This window comes from Macrotis lagotis, chromosome 1 (assembly GCF_037893015.1).
Source record: "Macrotis lagotis isolate mMagLag1 chromosome 1, bilby.v1.9.chrom.fasta, whole genome shotgun sequence".
In the NCBI taxonomy this organism is placed as follows: Eukaryota; Metazoa; Chordata; class Mammalia; order Peramelemorphia; family Peramelidae; genus Macrotis; species Macrotis lagotis.
This window is the reverse complement of record NC_133658.1, coordinates 777,514,066-777,536,916: the sequence shown is the minus strand read 5'-3', so window position 1 is coordinate 777,536,916 and position 22,851 is coordinate 777,514,066. Positions and strand designations below refer to the sequence as shown.

The 22,851-nt window shown below is 35.7% G+C and overlaps 1 protein-coding gene across 3 annotated transcripts in view; it reads left to right on the top strand.

Annotated features, from left to right (window-relative positions):
• The window catches only part of PDGFD (platelet derived growth factor D), a 294,021-nt gene that overhangs the window by 231,308 nt on the left and 39,862 nt on the right, over window positions 1-22,851 (top strand). For 2 of the 3 annotated variants that reach the window (XM_074216572.1, XM_074216570.1), the window contains exons 4-5: window positions 14,170-14,232; window positions 19,810-20,008. In XM_074216572.1, the coding sequence (XP_074072673.1) occupies window positions 14,170-14,232; window positions 19,810-20,008 (262 nt within the window). The remainder of the gene's footprint in view (window positions 1-14,169; window positions 14,233-19,809; window positions 20,009-22,851) is intronic. The other variant, XM_074216573.1, reaches the window with a different exon arrangement.

The following is a 22,851-nucleotide window of genomic DNA, read 5'->3' as shown; positions in this document are numbered from 1 at the left end:
AATTAGGTAATAGGATTTCAGGATTTGGAGTGATTACAAAGGTCACCTAATCCAATAAAATCTGAACAAGGAAGGTTCTCTATAGTATACCTGAAAAGTGAATCATCATGTTGTTTTTGTTCAGTTATTCTTCAGTTGTATCCAACTCTTCATGACCCCTTTTGAAGGGTTTGGGTTTTTTTTAGGCAAAGATACTAGAATGGTTTGCCATTTCCTCCTTCAGTTCATTTTACACAACAGGAAACTGAGACAAAAAGATTAAGTGACTTGTTTAGGGTTACACAGTAAGAAGATTGAATTTCTTCCCTCTAGTTTCTCCCTCTCCCCTATTTTTCCTATTTCTATCAAAACTAAATGTATTTTTTTGGAGCTTCTACCCATTCCTTCTAAAGACTAGGGTTAAATAGGCCAAATCTAATCCCTCATCTACTATGATAATCCCTATCATAACCCTTCATCATTACCTCCTCCTCCACCTCCATCAGATATATCAGACTGACTCTAAAATAATATGAACTTGATTGCCTTCACTATTCTATTTTATTCTATTATATTCCTCTGAATACAAACACACATACATATATATATATGTTTATATATAAAATCCATTTTATCAGTGAATTTCCTAAAAAGTGCCACCCAAAACTGAGCTCAGTATGCCATGTGTAATATGACCAGGATAGTATCTTATATCTTAAAGTATTTTATAAACCATAAAACATAGACATTTGTAAAATTGAATTATTACTAAGAACGGGGTAAGGGATAATAAGTTGTGTGATGAACTACCCAATCCTATATCTGGTATATTCATTTTTCTGTAGATAGAACCATTTTATGTATGATTAATAAAAGTTCATCTTCTTATAAATGTAAATTTGTATTGGATAAATGATCATTACAGTTCATGTGGAAAAGTGGAAATAATTCTGGCTTTAATGTCAGAGAACATGAATCAAATTCTAGCTCTGCTATTTACTACTTGTCCAACTTTGGGAAAATCTTGTCAGCTTTCCATGCATCAGTTTTCTCATCATTATAATGACAATGTTTGACAAGATGGCCTCTAAGGTCACTGCCAGCTCAGACTTGATGAACCTATAATTCAAACTAGCAGTCTAGAAGGAAAAAAAATAAGAACCAAAAATTGTATTCTACCAACCAACTTTATGATGTTCAAGTTCTAGCTTCTTTCTATATACTGCCTCTTTTTCCCCAACTTTCATCTCTCTGACTCTATTTCTGTCTCCTCCTATCTCTGTGTCTCACTCTTCCTCTATGCCTCCTTGTTTCTGTCTCTATTTATCTCTCAAAAAGTTTTCCTTCTTTGTTTTCATTACTAAGAAGAGTGTTCTTAAAGACTAGGAGAAATTGAATAATTAACCAAGTTTAAAAAATTCCATGAGATACTGAAACAAAACAAAAAAACAATGAAACCAAGTAACTAGGTCTATATGACTGACATTCCAGGATATTACAAGAATTTTCTAGTGTGATTGTTGAGTTGCTGTAGAGATCATTGAATAAGAGAATAATACCAATTGAGAAATGGTGGAACAAGTTTAACATATGAATGAGATGGAAGACTGTTGTACTGTAAGACATCATGAAGTAGGTACCAGCAAAGAAATGCAGGATGACTTGGATAAACTTCTGCAGAGCTAAGAGAGCAGAATCTTGATGAAATTTATACCATACACAATGTAAAGATACAATACAATACAATACAATAAACACTGTTCTTTATAACTTTGAAAGGCTTAAGAACTCTAAACAATGCAATGACCAACCATAATTCCTGAGGACTCATAATGAAACATGATTCCCAGACCAATCCAAAGACATATTTTTTTAACCTAGCCAAAGCAGGAATTTTTATTTGATTATTTAGGTGTGTTTGTAACAGAGTTTTTGACTTTTCTTGGTTTCTCAGTGAAGGGGGGGGTAGGAATGGTGGAAAAAGAGAGAATGCAGAATTTCACTGATTAAAAAAAAATTAATCAAAAAGAAAAAAATGCCAAAAGACTAAAAAGCATACAAATATCATCCTGGATTCTTCCTGGGGAAGAAGTACAGGTTTGTTAAAAAGAAAAAAAAAAGAATACCTTCTAACTCTGATATTCTGTGGTCTCTTTCCTCTGTGAGAAAGACAGAATATACATTTTTAGCCCTATTCACATGAATGAAGAAAACATTTCATTTAAGTTAAATGATTTTTCCTTATCAGCTGATGAATCAACTGGATCTCAAACCCAGGCCTCTGGCTCCAATTCTTGTACTGTCTTATATTACACTATAAGTTAATAAAAATTACTTTTAGACTTAGCAAAACTCACAGATACATTCAGGCATTTGTGAATACTTCATTAGAAAGAAAAATGTTAGGGACAGCAAGGTGGCACACTAGGTAGACCACCGCCTGGAGTCAGGAGAAACTGAGTTCAAATCCTGCTTCAAACACTTATGAAGCTGTGTAATCCTGCACCACTCACTTAATCCAAATTGTCTCAAAAGAAGAAAAAAAGGGACATGGTGATCAATAATGAGTCAACACTGGTTGATGAGTGACTCAATGAGAAAACATATATTATATGCCAAACACTGAAATGAGCCCTGGGGATATTGACAGGAAATAAAAATTAGTTATTCCTTGCCTTCAGAGAGCTCACATTCTAATATGAGATGACACTCATAAAGAAATGATAGGGAAAGGAGCTTTCATCTGGGAGCTCTAAGGTCTGGTGAGTTGATCCTCAAAGGACAGTCAAATGACACAAACTTTCTAAGAAGCAGTGATAGTATGAATCTAATTACACTGCCCAATGGAAGGGATAGAAGTGAAAGAAGGTTCAGGTACTCATACAAGGTTACATGGCAGATAGCAAGATAGTTTTGGTGCATGATCTGGGGTAAATATTGGACTTGGTAAGTTTGTATTCACTCAGTCACCAATCAAGACAGCTGTTTCCTTAGTGAGGAGTTTCAAAGTTAAATGAATTCAATTGTTCAGGGATGGAGGGCATGAATTCTAGAGGTCCATTATGTTAAGATTGGGTAGAATGTGAAGCATTCCCTTTTAATTAACCCACAAATTCTGTAATCAACTGACAGCCTTTGACTACACATTGAATATTGGGTAAGAGTGTAAGAAATGGAGAAGTCAGGGAGAATTTCTAAGTTCTTGGTAACTGTAAAATGGTAGTGCCCATGATAGTGACATTTTAAAAGTTTTGAGAGAAAATATTTCTACTAATTTAACTATTTTATTAAATATTCCAGCTGGTTTATTAATAAAAGAATGCTCACTGAGTCATCTTTCTTAGACCAAGGATAATCATGACTTCATGGCTTATGGTAACAATCAATTCTGATTGGTTAACAATTAATGAAAAGGGGGACAGCCAGGTAGCAGTGGATAAAGCACCGGCATTGGAGTCAGGAGTACCTGGGTTCAAATCTGGTCTCAGACACTTAATAATTACCTCACTATGTGGCCTTGGGGAAGCCACTTAACCCCATTTGCCTTGCAAAAACCTAAAAAAAAACAATTAATAAAAGGAAATTATTACAATGATGGGGGTGGGGTTGACCTGAATCCTGATATATAGTTTATTTCTGTACTTGCTTCCTTGAGCAATCTAGTCAAATGAATTCATCCCCACACAAACCTGAGTAAAACACAGTGACTTCCCCTTAGGTAGGATTTGAATCCAGTTTCATTTTCAGTAATGTCCTCCAAGAAACTAAACTTTTTTAAATCAGTACTTTAGAAAAATAAGGGAACTCTGGATCTCCCCAAATCATTGGTTATTAATAATTTTTCTCAACAGTTAAAAAGAAAATTTGAAAGAAATGGAGAAAGGGAAAGAAAATTAGTTCACTTTGAGATATTTTGAGTTTAACATGCTTTGTCAACATATCCCTTTTCTCCTCTGATGCTGCCACCACCCTGGTACAAACAGAACCTCATTACCTCAAGTCCAGACTGTTAGAGTTTCCATTCTAGCCTCTTACACTCATCTGTCAAAGTGATCTTCATAAAATTCAGATGTAACCACCCTCCTACCCTTATTCAAAAAATTCCAGTGACTTTTATCACCAGAATCAAATATAAACTCCTCTGTTAGAGTTCAAAGCCATTCATAGCTTGGCCCCCTCCTACCTTTCTATTCTTTCTTTTTCCTTATACCACATTCCCACACACTCTTCCATTCAGTAATATTGCCCTCCTTTCTGTTCCTCAAATAAGATCCTGACTCATTTTTACTGAGTCTCCTATGCCTGGAATGCTCTCCCTCCTTATCTCTGTCTTCCTGGTTTCTGTCAAAAATAGTATTACCTATAGGAAGTTTTTCCTGATCCCTCTTAATTCTAGTCCCTTACCTTTGTCAATTATTTCCAATTTATACTATATATATATATATATATATATATATATATATATATATAGTTTATTTTTATACAGTTGTTCTGATTTTGTCTACATCATTAAACTCAGAAATCCTTGAAAGCAGGGATTGTTTTTGCCTTTCTTATATCCCCAAATAGTATAATGCTTTACACATAATAGGTGTTTAATAAATATTGAATAACTGACTTCTCAAGAGAGAGATCTCTGGTGGAATACCAGAAGAGTGTTTTATCCTATTCTGTTCAATATTTTTACTAATTCCCTTACTGAAGGCATAGATGTCATATTTATCAAATCTACAGATAGAATAAAACCAACAGAGGTAGCTAATATATTGAATGGCAGAACCAAGACCAAAACTTACCTTGATAGCCAAATCTAGTATTATAAAATGTAATAATAATAAAATCCTACATTTAGAATAAACAAACAAAAAATCTCCATACTTATAGAATGAAAAGAACTCTAAGTTGACAATAGTTAATATGAAAAACACCTTCGAGTACATGAGCTCACTGTGAACCAGTAATAAGATGTGACTTATCAAAAAAAAAAAAGGTTGCTCTCAGGTTTCATTTATGAAGAATAACATCCAGAAAGAGAGATGATGTAATTCTCTTATATTTTTGCCTTGGAATCTTGTGATCATGTCTCTCTAGACCCCACATTTTAGGAAGACCATGGATTAGTTAGAGAGAATTAAGGGGAATGTAATCAAGACACTAAGGGGATGAATCCATGCACTATATCTGCTGGCTAGAGAAAATGGAAATGTTTAGAGAAAGGGAGGACATTGTGGCTTATTTCAAGTATTTAAAGGGATGTCATCTGGAAAAAAGTTTATAATTTTTTTTGCTTAGCTCAGAAGGATGAAACTAGGGATGAGTGGAAGAACTAGATCTCTGCTCAAAATAATTCCCTATCACTGGAGATACCCAAACAGAGGCAGGATGGTGACTTTCCTGGGATATTACAGAAGCTTTCCCAAATTAGGTAGAGGTTACTTGAGTTCCCTTCAAATTCAAGGATTATAATATTTTATATCTATTTTCACTTCCCTGAACTACATCTGTAAAATAAGAAAATTTGACCTAAAGATTTATAAAGCTCCCTTCCAGTGCTAAAATTCTCAATGCAATGTTTCAAGTTCAAAGCAGTATAGCCTGAAGATAGAAACAAGTTGAATCTAAGAGAAGTCAAGTAAGTACCTTGGTCAGCTGGGGAAAGAGATACAGTCAGTACTGTATAGGGTACTTGTTATTTGTTGACAGGAAGATGGTTTGTATTTGAAGATCTACTCACAAAAAAAGGGGGTTGTTGGTTGCCTATTATGGGTATTCACTGGAATACTGGAAGGAAGGGAAAGATAGGATTTTGTCTCCAGCACCATAAAAAGGAAACCCTCACTCTCCTGAAGTTCTGCATGATGGCAGTGAAAGAGGTCATTTTAAATTCAGGAAGTGTTTGGTTTGAGTTACCCTTCTTATCATCTAAAAGTATTTTCAGCTCTATATTATATCTCTCAGTAGTTGTAAGTATAAATGAAGTAAAAAATGTGAAGCTACTTTGCAAAAAATCTGAAGCATTTTCTGCACATGTAGGATGATAAAATTGCTGTGAATGGGAATAAAAACATGATATAAAAGAGTTTCTAGATTTCCCTTGAATCATATGGAAACATGAGGCTTGTTTGGGTTTGGTGTCATTATTATATATCATATAATACATATAGCATATGTATAGCACTACATCCTTCTTGTTTGAACATCTGTAACATTCTCACTGTGTTTTTATTGAAAGCTTTTGGTAAGCCTTCCAAAAAACCCAACCTCTGGGATCATCCTAAGTAGCATTAACAAATGTATATTATGTTCACAGGCAACATTGATTAATGAATATCTGCATTTCTAGTCACACTTCTAGGGGTATAAGGAGGAAGCATAGAGTAAAAATATTGAGTCATCAAGAAATATTTTTTGAGGACCTATGAGTCAGGAAATATTCTAAGCTTTGGGAATGCAAAGAAAGGAACAGACCCTGCTTTCAAGGAGCTTACAATTTAATGGATACAGGATAAATTGAATATGATCCAACAAAGATTTATTAAGCCAGGCACTGTTATAAGCATTGTAGATATAATTAATTAAAAAAAAACAATTCCTGTTGTCAAGAAGCTTTCAATTTAAAGATTGAGACAATACACAAAAAGAAGCAGGATAGCAAGGTGGGTAGGGACAACAGGGTATGCCTAGTTTAGCAGGGAAGCTTGTTCCATGGAGTTAAAATCAGATGGGAAAACAGATACAAATGGAATGATCTGAGAAGCCAAGTTTTGCACTCCATACCTGAGACACTGGCTAGCTGTGTAACCTGAGCAAGTCACTTATCTCTGTTTGCCCCAATTTCCCCATCTAAAAAAAGAGCTAAAGGGGGAAAAATGGCAAACCACTCCAATGTCTTTGAAAAGAAAAATCCCAGAGGGGTCAGAAGGACTTTGATATTCCATCCTTCATCTCTCCAAACAGGGGAAAAGGGACTGAAGGATCTGGAGTCAATCAAGCCTTGAGTTAAAGGCATTAGTGATAAGTTGAGAAGTGATGAGCTTATGCTGGAAGGGACACCTTGTTCTGTAGAGTTGAAACCATGCAGCAATGAGAAGTAGGGGGGAAAGTAGATTGAAAGTAAATGGAATAATAAGATCTTCACAGAGGGAAGACACAAGCATCAAGGAAGGCTACAAAAGACTTCTATTAGAAGGTTCAGACTTAATGGAAGCAAGGGGAGACAGGAAATAGAGATGAAGAGAGAGAGAATTCCATGAAGACGTAAGATAATTTACCTGAATCTTTGAAAGGAATAGCAAGTACTATATATAGTAGATTTGCAGTTTCATGTGCAATCATCTTTCTCTTGTACTCTGTTATGGAAATGTTTATTTTATTCCATAAATTAAAAAAAGAAAAGAAAAGAAAATACATAGAATAATGAGGTAGGAAGGAATTGTTTGAAGACCACCAAGCAGGTCAGTGTCACTAAGTCACAGAGTATAGGAATCTTGAGTAAGGGAAAGTAAAGAAAATGAAAACTGCAGTGGGGGGAGTTAGTATATAAAGGGCTATAAAAGCCAAAAAGAGTGTGCTATATTTTATTACAGAAATAATAGAACACCAGCAGAGTTAGAGTTTGTATGATTGGATTTATGCTTTGAAAAGATCACATTGTTAACTAAGTGGAGGATGGACCTACTACAGTAGGAAGTCCATTAAGGCACAACTTGTTTTCCCACAGCATTTGCTAAATTTCTTGTGGACAGGACTGTTTTGATTCTCTGTCTCTGTTTATGACAGAGTATTGCATAGTGTCTTGCCCTCATAGAAGTCCAAATCCAAGGGGATAGAGTACTAGCCCTGGAAACAGGAGGACCTGAGTTCAAATTCAGTTTCAGACACTTGATACTTATTAGCTGTGTGACCTTAGGCAAATCACTTAACCCTGATTGCCTCACATCCAGAGTCATCTCCTGTCATCCTGATTCATTTCTGGCCACTGGACCCAGATGGCTCCAAAGGAGAAAGTGAGGTTGGTGACTTAGCATAGCACCCCCTCACTCAAATCCAATTATCCTGCTTGTCATGGTAGCACCTCCCTGATGCCACGGTCTTCTTTAAGAAGGAAGGGCAAACAACAACAGCAACAAGAGAATATGTCTAATATTATTGTTGAAGTGGAAAAAAAATTAGATTCTCAGTTTGGACCATGTTATCTTGCATCTGTAAAGTTCACCAAGCATTTTTACATATATTATATCCTTTGACTATACTACCCTCTCACAAAAAGGAACATAGTATAATACAGAAATCCTTGAATCTAGAGTCACAAAACTCAGGTGTCCAAACCTACTTTTGACACATACTTGGAATATAAATCTGAGCAAATAGTGGGTCTTAGATTGCTCATCTGTAAAGGGAGGGAGATGGACTCACTGACCTCTAAGTCCCTTCTATCCCTAAATAAATGATCTGATCCTTTGAAGCAGATAGGGAAGATATTAGACATTGCTATTGACCATTTTTAAAAGAAGGATACCAAGGCCCAGAGAGGTTGTTACATGATCAGGGGTCATATAACTACAAAAAGGATTACCAGGACAAGAAGTGAAACTTTTCGTCCCTGGGCCAGGGTTTGCTATTTGTAAAAGTCTTCATTGATCTGGGAGTTGTATTTCATATATTTCAGGTGTTTTATCCCATAGTTTTAGAAGGATGTTCTGTGATCTTCTTTATTAATGATCAACTCTTGGACCCATACTGTTTTAGAGTTTACTTTGCTTGCCAACAGCAGTTATGTTGCTGCCAAGGCTTTTATCCATGTTGCTTGAATCTGAGCCAATTTAGTGATGAACACGGGAAATACTACTGGGGATATGTTGGCAGCAAGTTTTCCGTGTTTGTTAGATCCTAAATATTATCCTCTTCCCTTCTCCTCTACCCCTTTTTTATTTCTTCTCTCTGCATACGTGCTAGAAACCACAGCATTATCTGCTGTGGAGCAGAATTTTATATGAGGTAATTATGTCTTGGACATGATTCAAGTAGATCTTGTTACTGAGGCACCAAAAGTACCTCATTATAAAGCAGTTTCACCATAAGTATTCCCAAACCATGAACCCCAAACATTTTTCTAAAAAAAATTATCCATAGATCTCAGTAGAGTGATTCAGCATAGAAGACATCATAAATATTTCTTGAATAATTAAATGAATGTTGACAATATTATCACTAAATATTTATTATTTTTCCTCTTATTCATGACTAATGCTTTAGAGCTACTTTGAAATTTCCAATGAAATAAACATAGCAGAGGTATAATTAGGGAAAATAATTTTATTTTTGACTCTCAAAATTATGATAAAACAATATAGAGAAAAATTAGTTTTAAGGATGGGAGAAACAATTTTGACAAATGACTTTTAATGTGTCTAAAGGGAAGTCACCTTTGATAAATTAATGAAGATTTTGTTTGAAGAGTCTTTGAAAAATATAGTGACTGCAGCTGCTTTACCCTAAAGTGAAGGTGGAATATGTCCCTCTAGCAATGAGAAGTTTATAGCTCATCTATTCAAATGCAGCATAATCATCCAGAAAAAAAGAAGTGAACAAGCCATTTGCAATAAGATCTGAGGAACAGGTGGTATGCCTAATCATCTCAGCTGTTTGGGATGTTGGCTGCCATCAACCAAAGACTTAGGATGTGCATCTTGAGTATCAAGTGAGAGTTAAGGGAAGTAATCTTGGGTACTCATTGTAGGGCTCCTGTAATTTAGCATGTGCTCTTGCCCCATTGAAGGTAACACATTTTGCATTTGTTAACTTGTGACAATAGTGACACTCCCGAGGGCAGCTAGGTGGTCCAGTGGATAGAGCATCAGCCCCGGAGTCAGGAGTACCTGAGTTTAAATCCGGCCTGGGACACTTAATAATTACCTAGCTGTGTCGCCTTGGGCAAGTCACTTAACCCCATTGCCTTGCAAAAACGAAAAAAAAAAGAGTGACACTCCCCTTCTTTGTGGGAGATTGAAAGTAACTCACAGCAAGTAGGAAATTTGAGGTATTTAGTTTGAAGATGGAAAGAAGAAAGGGTAGAAGGTTAGTATTCATTTGGGTTCTACTGAGCAATGATCACAGAACCTTCCTGCCAGCTGATAACAAAAACTGACTTTACAAATCTTTTTTTCTGTTTCTTAGAAAAGAGGGGTGCACAGTACAGTGTAAGGAGGGCTGATTTGGGAATCAGAGTCCTTGAGTTTCGATCCCAACTCTGCTATTTACCACCTGTATGACCTTAGAGAAATAGCTTACCTTTTCTGGGCCTCATCTTTTCATCTGTAAAATGGGGCAGGGGATGGACTACATATCCTCCAAAGTCCTTTCTGGTTCTAGGTTTATGATCTGATGAAATATCTCAGATAGCCTTATAGAAATTTTCAATAATAACTTTAATATTACCTGAATGTTTGCCTGAATGGAGCAGAACAATAAAAGGTCATCATTTTGTTCTTCATTCATTTCAGTTATGACAAGCTCTTTGTGACCCCATTTGGGATTTTCTTAGCAAAGATAATTGAATGGATTATCATTTCCTCTTCAGCTCATTTTACAGATGAGGAAACTGAAGCAACTAGGGTTCTTGTAACTGTCTGAGGCTAGATTTGAACTAAGAAAAATGAGTCTTCCTAGTTCAGTGCTCTATCAATTGTGCCACCTAGCTGCTCTGTAGTCTTCTTAGTCATCTGTAACTTTCCAAATATGAATTTCTCTTCTGAAACTCTTGATTCTGACTAGCAGCAGTCTGTGTTTTTTTTTTTTTTTGTTTTGTTTTAGCAAAGATCCTAGAGTTGTTTGCCATTTCTTTCTCCAGTGGATTAGGCAAACAGATGTTAAGTAACTTGCCCAAAGTGTGAATCAAATTTGAATTCAGGTCTTCCTGACTCCAGGCTCAGCACTCTATTTACTATGTCACTTAGCTGCCACATATGTCTTTATTATTACATTCTGCTAAGTTGTCTTTGCAAGTAAGATTGTAGTTATTTTATTGGATTTTTGATAGTAGTAATTTGTTTGGATTTGTGAGTTGGGGACTTGTGGGAGAGGAGGATAGATGAGAGAGAGCTAACCAAGTTTATCTTCAGAAGTTCCTTATTTGGTCCTGGGCTAGTGGCTCACTGTTTATTTTCATAACTGCTTTTAAAGAGGTCTAAATTTCATATTGTAAAGTTTCCATACTTCAAGTAGAGCTGAATGTGAATGTCACAGAATCCTCATCTGTCCTTCTCTGATTCTATATTATACACTTCAGCAGGAGGAAGAGTGAAACAAGAAGGTTGTCTTTAATCTTAGGTGAAAGAAGAATGCTGACTTAGTAAAGAAAACTACTGAGAAACACTTCAAACTAGTTTTAACAGTTCTGTAAAGATTATTTTCTTCCTTTTCTCTCCACATCTGTTCCTTACACAGTCAATTTACATGTTTAGATTTTATGAAGAAATACAGCTTTTAAGTATTTAATATTTAAGATGTCAAAAGTAGCTTCACATTTCTTGTTAAAGTTCATGATGCATTCAAAAATTCTTATCCCTCAAAATAATTTAGTATTATTTTTTAGAGAATACCCTAAAGCTGATTGTCAATTTCAAGATGTGAAGAACAAAATTAATTTCATTATTATCTAATTAGTGTTATAGTAACATGTTTTAGATATACTAAGATAAAATTATATATATATATATATATATATATATATATATATATGCAGGTAATTTTAACACAATGAATTTAGCAGAAAAATTGTAAAATATGATCCTCTGAACCATATTTGAGTCATTGGTAAATGTTATCATATAATGATGATGATGAAGAAAATGATAGCAGATATTCACTATAAACCTGTAATATAGGTGCCATTTTAATCCTTTTTTTTAGGTGAAGAGACTGAGACTAAATACTTTTAAGGAACTTGTCTTGGGTCACACTATAAGTATTTGAGTCAGGATTCTGACTTTGGTCTTCCTAACTCCAAGGTCAACATATTTACAACCTGACATCTCCAATACATCAAGGAACTCTGATTAGATCTTCAGAGGCAGAAAGTCCCTCCACCAAGTCAGTCAATAAAATGCATTACTTAGTGGTAAGACTTCTGGTCATAAGACTCTCTGTAGGCAGATATCTGTCACTGAGGACAATGCTCAAAATATTTCAAGTATAGGAGGACATGACAGAATTTGCATTCTATTTCAAAAACCCTAGGTCTTCCCCATGCTACAATAAGGCATCAAAGACAATGAAAAAATAATAGCACTAAAATTCATCCTTTCCACCTCCAGAAAAAAATGACACCATCTTCTCAGCCTTTTTTTTCTCTCTTGTGATTAAAATACTGTTTACCAGACCTTTAAAGTATGGTAAACAGTAGACAGTTTTACCTAATTAAGTTTAAGTGGCCTATGGAAAGACATCATGAAGAATTCATTTCATTTTCAAAGGAGACAAAAATGATGAAGTTATGGAGAAAATGGGAGTTTGCCAAAACACTTAACTTGTTTTTACTAGCTAGCATAGCAATATTAACAAACCAGATCTTTTCAAGTAATGACTTAAAGTAGGCAAAAAGGCTTTTTAACATTAATATCAATTGAATAACACAATTGTTAAGACCATGAGAACCACAACTGTTATGCTCTTAGAATTTTAAAACTAATAGGACCTCAGAGAATAGAAAGTAATCAAAGTAATGGACGTTGAGACTGAGACCAAGCTCCACTTCTAACTCAGTGTGGAACCTTGGGCAAATCCCTTAACAATTCTTGACCAAAGTTTTCTCAACTCTACAAAGAAAATTGGACTAGAACCTATTCCCTAAACGATCAACTAATTCTCTCCTCCAAGATTCTGTGATCCATCATTGCATTTTACATACCGAAATGTTCATGTTTCCCTATCAATATGACCAAACTTCCAGGGTTTTTCAAAATTCCCCTCCTAGAAATTTTCTCCAACTCACCCCATTAGATTTCACATATTTTCAGCACTTTGAATACTGTTCTACAAATGTCTTGGCTTATTCTTTTTGTATACATTTTATAAAGGTGTTGTATTTATTGTCTCAAGGACTGAAAGAAACCATAGAGGCATCTAGAACAATCCCTTATTGTACTGATGAAGAAATTACTTGGGTAATAAGTAACAGTACCTGGTTTTCCTGACTCCTAACTCACAGTCTTTTCACTAACTATCTCCTATTCCTAGAAAACTGTCTCTTCTCATATCCATTTCCTAGTTTCCCTGGATTCCTTCAAGTCTCTACTAAAGTCCCACCTTTCTGCAAGAGACCTTTCCCAGTTCTTCTTAATCTTAGAGCTTGTCTCAAAGACTCCCCTCAGTTTATCCCGTATATACCTTGTTTGCATGTTGTCATCCTCCCTCCCCTCTGTGAGCTCCTTTAGAACAGTCTAGTTTTGCCTTTCTTTGTGTCACCAGCACTTAACACAACTGGGACAGAGTAGGAGCTTAATAAATACTGGTGATCAATTGATTCACTGATCCTGTACATCCTGTCTTTACCTACAATAACTTATTTAGGATTTAGGGAAATGTAAGCTCCTTAAAGACAGGGATAGTTCTATTTTTACCTTTGTACTTCCAGTTCTTATCACAGAACCTGTGATAAATACTTGTTGACTTAAATGTTATTTATTACTTGTCTCAAATCCTATAATTAGATAATGACAGAGCTAGGAATAGAACACAAGTCCACCAACTATCATCCACTACTTTATTTTGTCTGCACTATGATGTCTAAGCCTCATTGCTGATCATATACTGGAATATTTCAACTACATTTGTTTCAGTGTTGCTCCCCACAGTTGTTATTGAATTTATTCTTTGTCCAATTTGTTCTCCAACTGGCACCTCTTTATACAATTGGGTCCAGAAGATGTCAAGCTGTCCATAAGAAACAATCTTCAATTCTGTGTGATACACAAACTGTTAATTTGGTTACCTGCCTATTACTACTCTTGATCTTGTAGGGAACCTAGAGAAAATCTTTGAAAAGCAACTAAGAATCTGTTATGTAAAAAGGAAAATCCTCTGTATCACTTCATTGCAAGAAGTTTCCAAAGACTGAGTTGTGTGGAAACATAATAGAATGAATTAAATGCAGCCTTGACAGACTTATGTGGGTGTTTCTTTGCCTCCTAGGATGATTTCCAACCCCCAGCAGCCTCAGAGACCAACTGGGAGTCAGTCACAAGCTCCCTCTCAGTAAGTATTTCATTACTGGGCTTCAGGGTAAAAACTGATGAAATAACCAGGGTCGATCGTGTAAAACATAATATGCAAGAAACAATCCTGGTTTAACCAAAAGTCAGAGTTTGAAGCAGGATATACTCTTCTATGTCATTCTAGTTTTACTAGGTTATAACTGGGCCTTTTTTTCCTTTATTCAGAATTTTTTTAAGAAATTCTAGCAGGCAGTGTAAGACCATGTGATGGCTAATGGAAAAGTATTTGTCAGTTTCAAAGTAGAACCTGCCAACAAAAGAACTCTCTGGACATATCAAATTACAAAGTTATATGACCCATACTGAAATGGGAAATTTTGCAATAACTTTTAGAGAAAGCCAAGCAAAACTTTTAACCTTTATATAATTATGAGATTTTTCTAAGACATAAAAATTCCAAATAGTAAGATAACTTAATTGAAAATTATGCATTTTTTCACTTGATAGAGAAATGGAGCACAACTTACCCAGAGGTGCCCAATTATGTTGTCTCATTGTAATATGTACTGTGCCATATTTCTTATTCTCCAAATTAAACAATATCTTAGGCTTCTCTTTCCTTATATATCCATTAGTAAAAGCATACACTTCTAGTTCCAAAACCCTTACTTACAATACTTGGAAGTGTTTGTTAAAAAAAAAAAAAGGCAAAAACTAAAGACTTCACTAGATAGGTCATGAACCTAGTCATGTATGGAATTGATGAGAGGTGATTTGGTGACATTTACTCTTTCAAGGATCTTCCTACCTCACTTTATGCAGCAAAAGCTTTTTAGGGAGATGAAGGCTGTGATTCTTTCAATTTTGGGGGGTAGCTCCTAAATTAATCATATAGATTGGGCACTTGAGTCCATTTCATGATCATGAATTGGAGAAATTATGTTCATTATAATGAAAATTTCTATGTTAGAAACATAGAAAATGGGAGCCTGGAATTCATATAGATAGTAGTACAGGATTAGGAAAGAATGAGACAAGCTAAATGCATTAAGAAGCCACAATAGGAGCACAGAACCAGGCTGCTAGAACTGGAACTTGGTTGGGAGAAGAATGGATCAGGGCATGAAGTGAGTTTTTTCTCTCCATAAAGACTGGTTGTGTACCTAGAAAAATCTCAGCAACAAGCATGATGATGAAATTCAGATGAATGTAGAGTTCACATTAGAGATCTAATGACTATTCAAGGATTTCATCTGGGAATTGTCTAGTAAAAAATATTTGGAATTAGACACAAACCCAGTTATTATAAGTGAATGACAAAGCCAGAGTATGGCCAATAACTAGATCGATTTTTTGCTTTATTCCAAATATATGGACCCAGGAATCAGATTTCTTTTTTCCACCATTTAAATTTCATCTTGGCGAACCTGAAATAGAACTCAGAATGCAGGTGAACATTACCTAATCCTGATTAAGGACTCTGGAGGGCTCCAAAGGAATGGAAGCAGGTTGGACAACTACATAGGCTGAAAACTAAATGTGATACACTAAAATCATCCCCATAACCTCTGAAGAGCAGAACAAGAGTGAATATTAAGTGAAATGATGCACCCTAGAAATAGTGTGATCCTAAACAAGTATGATAAACTTAAACTGGGCCAGTTGCAGTACCAGGGAGAGCTCCCATTTAACTTGCTCCTCTTAAAAGGGTCTATATGTTTTATCTGGGCTTCTGGGAGTCCTCTAATTCAGAGACCTCTTGTAGATTTAGTTCCTAAGGATAGAATTTTTTAATCATTAAATGAAACTTCAAGGAATATCAATTGCCTGGAGAGATTCTCCTCATCTTCTTAGGAATCTTCTGGAAGACTTAGGTGTTGTCTAAGGATCCTATATCCAATGTAAGGGCAGCTGGGTGGTGCAGTGGATAGAAAACCAGTCCTGGAGTCAGAAGAACCTGAGTTCAAATCTAGTCTCAGATCCTTCACACTTACTATCTGTATGACCTTGGGCAAGTCATTTAACCCTGATTGTTTACATCCAGAGCCATCTCCAGTTGTCTTGATTCATACCTGGCCATGGGACACAGATGGCTCTCGAGGAGAAACTGGGGCTGGTGACTTAGCATCTCCCTTACTCAAATCCAATGTATGTGCTTGTCATGACATTGCCTCCCTAATGTCGTGGTCTTTTTTGAGAATTAAGGACAAAATATTATCATCATCCATTGTGAGCACTGCTGAGTTGGAGTTCAGTCTGAAATAAAATCTGAGACTGGCAAAGGAGAGTCTCATCTTTTCTTTATAAAATTTTTGGGGGTACAGCTAGGTGGCGTAGTGGATAAAGCACCGGCCTTGGAGTCAGGAGTACCTAGGTTCAAATCCGGTCTCAGACACTTAATAATTACCTAGCTGTGTGGCCTTGGGCAAGCCACTTAACCCCATTTGCCTTGCAAAAAACTAAAAAAAAAATCTTTTGTGGGGACAGTTAAGTCCTAAGACTAGGTTCTAATTGTGGCTATCTTGAAAATAAAGCAATGTGGGTGTATGTCTTGTTTTGTTTTTTATTCATATTGATTTGGATTTTTAGAGTTTGTTTTAAAATAATTCAACTATCTTTCAAATTCATTTGACAAATGAATTTAAGAGGTTTATTTAGTTCAAACTTAGAGTATCTTAAGGAAGAGCCCAGGAGATGCTTATTGTTATGGGAAAATATTACACCTGTTTTCACTTAGTGTATCCCAGTTTTGTCCCCAGAACTCCCTGGGATGGAGAGCCACTCTTAGCTATTAACTATGAAAAACATCTTCCAGATTTGCCATGATCTAGCAGCCTTTAGAAACAAATTCAAAAATAGTATTGTCTCTGCTTTTTGAGAACTTATCACAAACTTTTCTGGATATTTGAATTTGTTGCTTCATATATCTATATTTTGAAAGGAAATAAATTGTGTTGTTTCCTTTTTTTTCTTTCCTTCCTTCTTTCTTCCCCTTCCCAAAATGCCATAATCCTAAAGTAGTTTCCAAAGCTTTTACATTTGGCTGTGTGCCCACTTTGGTTCAGATGTCAGTGTTTTTTCAGTACCTCAGCCTACCCAGCAAAGATTAAATGAATTGAAAATTATCTGCATAATTGGGGGCATATAGATACTAAGGAAACTAACTCAATGCTCATTTTTTGCTTTCTTCAGAATTATTCACTTATGTGCCTCACAATTAGATAATCACTTCAGTCTTCATTTCACTATAACTCTATAGACTTCATTCCAGTAATTTCTGTCTCTACATTCCAATTCCAAATATGGCTACTAAGAAGAATAAAAAAAATGATAAACCTTGTCTGCAGAATTATAATCACCTGCAAAATGTTTGCATTGATCCCCTAAAAAAGAGAGATCCTTAGATGTAGGTAATTCAGGTTAATTTAAACCAACTATAAAAAAATTAAGTGGTTATTCCACATTTAACCAGATTAACTCAACTCAAGTTCTTGAGATGACTACTAATCTTTTACTTTATGCTGTACAACCCTGAAACGAGACTTAGAATTCTTTGAACTCTGAAGTCACAAGAACAGAGGTATAAAGAAAGGGTTGCAGTCACTCCTAGTGAATCTCAACCCTGGACTCCAAATCAGAGAGAAGAATACAGGACAAGGGGTATCCACTATCCTATTTGAAAAAAAGCTAATTGTACTTTCTGGGGAACCAAGTGATGATAATATAATTATGATACTATCAGATATAGACCAAAATCACTACCACCTCAGTCTGGTTAAGGTCTGAAATAAAGAACTAGCTAATACCAGTCAGCAAGCAACTCCTCACCCTCTACTTTCTCAGATCATAGAATTATGGAAAGGTGGAAATGACCTCAGGCACTGTCTATGCACCCATACTTCACAAGGTCATTTGGCCTCTGCTTGAAAACTTCCAAAGAGAAGCTATACATCACCTCCTAGACATCTTGTGTCATACCACTTTGGGATAGCTCTAAATATTCAGAATTTTTTTCCCCTGACATCAAGCTAAATGACTTCTTCCCTTTGTTCCTGGATCTGTCCATTAGTGCTCAATAGAGCAAACTAGTCCTTCCTTTACATAATAGTCCTTCAAATATTGAAAGGTAAGTGATTATACCTCGTACCCCTCCCCCCTCCAAATCAAGTCTTCTCATGGTGGCAATGGAAATTCCCATCTCACTTGAAGGAACTTGGAAAATAATAGAATGTTAACATTAATTAAAAATATAGATGGGGGGGCAGTGGATAGAGCACCAGCCCTGGAGTCAGGATGAACTGAGTTCAAATCTGACTTCAGTAACCTAATAATTACTTAGCTGTGTGACCTTGGGCAAGTCACTTAACACCCCCCATTGCCTTGCAAACCCATATATATATATATATATATATATATATATATATATAGAGAGAGAGAGAGAGAGAGAGAGAGAGAGAGAGATATAATAGATAGATAGATAGATAGATATATAGATAGATAGATAGATAGATAGATAGGCATTTCTGCCACTCACTTTGCAGTATCTGAAGTTTCTCCCATAGGTCACTGAAATTTTTTTGAGGGAAGCAAGTTTTCATTTAATTTCAATTAATAATGCTAGGAACTATTTGTCCTTTGGGGGATAAACTGACTTGGCAATTCCTATGACTACATTCGAAAGCACAGCTGAAGATCCATGCTCTCCATTTCCCTGAAATGGCTCATAAATTTTTACATAGCCTTTGGAGCCATGGTTCATTTTGCCCCTGTATTGGACAAGGGTTAGTGAAGGGAGTCTTGGAAATTTAACAGGAATGCATTTGGTACCAGAAAACCCACTCTGTTTTCAGGTGGCCAACGTTATCTTGTCCTTTGGAGTCACTCCATATCTTCCTGAAGATGTTTTAATGATGGTCATGATCATTAGCAAACCACAACACTATTCTTTAATTAGGTTCCCATGTGATTTTTCCATCCCTTATCTAAAGAGCTGAAGCTTCCACTAATTAGCCTTGTGGCAGGGAAAATAGACTTCACTGAACAATAAGTTTTTTCAAGGTGTATCCACACTAGTTCAAGTAGCACTTTCAGTAATTGAAGACCCACCAAAAGAGGCATTCTTTTCCCCTTTTTTCCTGAGCAGGGTCAGTGATGATATGTAGAGGACTAAAGATGGACAAAGGAGAGCCTCAGCATGTTGGTTTGTCACTGTTACCTTATGTGTTCCTGTAGGAACAACAGTGCATAAGAATTTCGAATGAACTTTATGTTAACTATCAAATTATACTTATGAAGGAAACATTTCAAATGACTTAGCTATTTCCATTTGTATTATTCAATTCCATAATTGACCATGAGTTGGTTTCATTTTTTTGAAAGGTTTTCTTTAACTTTTAATTTGCAAAAGTCTAATGAGGGTTTAATTTGAAATTGAAGTTAAGGAAATGGCATTTGCTTTTTAGTGTGGCATGACCTGGGATCACTGGAATGCTGTGTTCACCCATCCCACTTTGAGCAACATTTTTTTTAAAAAATTACCATTACTAAATGATTGTTGTATTTCATAGGTGTGGCATTTTTTTTTCCCTGAGTACACTGAGTTGTATGTCACTCTTAGGGGGTATCCTATCACTCTCCATCAGTGACCGATCCCACACTCACAGCGGATGCTCTCGATCAGACAGTAGCTGGATTTGACACCGTGGAAGACCTGCTCAAGCACTTTAATCCAGAAACCTGGCAGGAAGATCTTGAAAATCTGTATATGGATACCCCTCAATATCGAGGCAGGTTTTACTATGACAGGAAATCCAAAGGTAAGAAAGAGTCTTTTGGGATTTCTTTACCAGGGTTGTTCATTTGCTTAATAAGAAGTTGATTATTATAATGGTAATAGACTGTAAAGTTCATTAATGCACTTATATTACCTCAAATTAACTGATAAGTATCTGTCTGGTTGAATGATCATACTTTAGAGACTTAAAATGAATTTTCTGTCTTTAGTCTGAATAGTTTTTGCTTGTTGTAAAGACAAGTTAATATTCCCAGGGAAAGAACAAAGTCAATTCTAGGCTGTGTATAAATCCAAGCTTCAAAAGGATCAAGAAATCATATGTTCCAATCTCCTCCTCTCAGGCCAGAAAAAATGTTAATATCCCTATTTTTTACAGACCAGACAATGAATAAACAGATTCATTTGTTAAGGGTCTTCTATGGCATTGAGCAAAGTGCTCAAGACAAAATAAAAAATAAAACAATACTTGCCCTTGAAAAGCTAACATTATAATATGGGTAGTAGCATGTCCACATATATATGTACGAAGTAAATATATACAATGTAAATATAAGGTAGTTTGGGGGGAGAGAGAGAACACCAACATTTGGGATTATGGGGGTGTGGAAGTAGAATCAGGAATGACTACATGTAGAGCTTTGCTTGAGCTGAGTTTTAAGGAAGCCAAGGGATAGTCAATGCTAAGATAATGGAGTTAGGAGATGGAGTGTCCAGGAAGAATAAATGAGAAAAGTGAGTTATGGGGAGTTCAAGACCTGCTCAACATTATAAAACTATTTTGTAGTAACAAGCACAGACTATGTTTTTTCTCCAAGATCAAAGTTCTGTTCATTATTCCAGGAATGACCTTCCTTTGCTACCCCCAGTTACATTATGTGATCTTATTATGTCCCTTTGTTTACCCAGGAGTGTAACTAGATTTTCAAAACTTTGGAGGAAAAGATGAAGATTTCACTGAGTAATAACATTAGTATATTAGTGATGGTGAAGGTGCACTTTTAATACAGATAGCAATTGTATTGCATGACAACTGCATACTACCATTCTATCTGCCTCTAAGATCTATCCAAGGATAGATTCTCTCCCATGACTCATTTTTACCCATGTCATTCCCCTCTTGGTATAACATAAACAAAACCTTCTCTGCATCTCAATGATAAAAATTATAGGTATAAAGGTGAAAGGGGCATGTGAGTGATCAACAAATACAACCATCTCATTTTATAGAAGGAAAAAAACAAAGTCAAAATAGGTAAAAGCTCAGAAAACTGAATTTAGAACTAGAAAGAACCTTAGAGAATATTCAGTCCAACTACTTTATTTTATAGTTTAGGATTTTTCCAAAATCACAGAGATAGTACTCAAAAGGTTCAAGATTTGGAAATCAGGTCCCTTGACTCCAAATCCATTGTTCTTCTATCATATTAAATTCTCTTTCTCATATTATTGGGAGGACAGTGCATGAGAAGCATCCATGGAACAAATAATTTCTAGGTTCTTGCTTCTATTTTCTAGGAATAGTAAGAGTTTTCTGCAAAAGGAATACTATAGAGACTGGTTGACATCCACAATAATTCAATAATTAAAAAAATGTATCAAGTATCTCTTGTATACAGAGGTCCATGCTAAGCACCAGGAAAAAATGGAAAGTTTACAAAAGAAGTCCTCAAGAAGTTTAGATTATGACACTTAAGGCACAATACTAAGTCTGCCACAATGCCAAGTCTTTGCCTTTAAGGACCTTATAGTCTAATAGGGCAAAGAAGAAATAAGAGGAATCCAGAGGGGTTTGAGGAGCTAGTGCCCTAGCATCTGGGGAAAACAGGCAATATTTTTTGAATAAAAGCTCTAGGGCTGAGTCTTGAAGAAAAACAGGAATTTCAAGGAATAAAACTGAAAGGAAAGTTCCTTCTGGGAATGGAGCACAATGAGTACAAAGAGATGGATTTGGGAGTTGAAACTTACCACGTAAGAAATAGCTGATAGATAAAAGTGTTTAAATTATAAAATGTGAAAAAGGACATCAATTGTAAAAAAGATTTGAAAGGTTGGAAAAGGGCAGACTATGCTGAGATTAACAGAGAAAGGAGTTTATCTTTGATCCCAATAGGAAACCACTTAAGTTTTTTGAGAAGTGTCATGGTCATACAATGAGAGTGTTTACATAAAAGAGAAAATCATTTCCTGTTTTATATAGCATGGTGTGGGGTTTTTTTTATCCAATCTTGTAATTTCTTTATAAACTCTGTACATCTCTCTGGTAATTTAGAGAGTTGTTTAGGGGCACTGAGATTAAATAACTTGCTGAAGGTCACACTGTCAAGAGGTATTAAAGGTACAATATGAAACAGAACCAGGTCTTCCTGATTCCAAGGCTAGCCTTCTGCTAACTGCTCCATGTTACCTCTCCAGCCCTCATAAGAACACAAGATTGTCCTGAGGAAACACATTGATACTCTAGTCATTTGGGGCTAAATATAACTATTCACTTAAATTAAACTCCTGCCTGGATTTACTACCTGAAGTCAGAAACCAGAAAAAGATGGAGCTCCTAGCTGATTGGGAGTAAGAGGAAATACAATAAACCTAAGGCTATGTTTTTTTCTGTATTTTCTTCTATCAGAAAATAATGCAATTAACTGAAGCAATGATTAGAAAGGAGTAAAATCAAACTGAGTCATCAGCAAGACACATTCACAAAAAGGCTCAGATGGTCAGTCAATAAACATTTATTAAGTACCAGCTATGTTCCAAACATGCTAAGTGCTTGAGACATGAAAAGAGGAAAAATAAAGTTTTTAACTTCAAGAAGCTCACAATCTAATAGAAAATACAACAAGCAAGCATAAATGTACATGATATGTT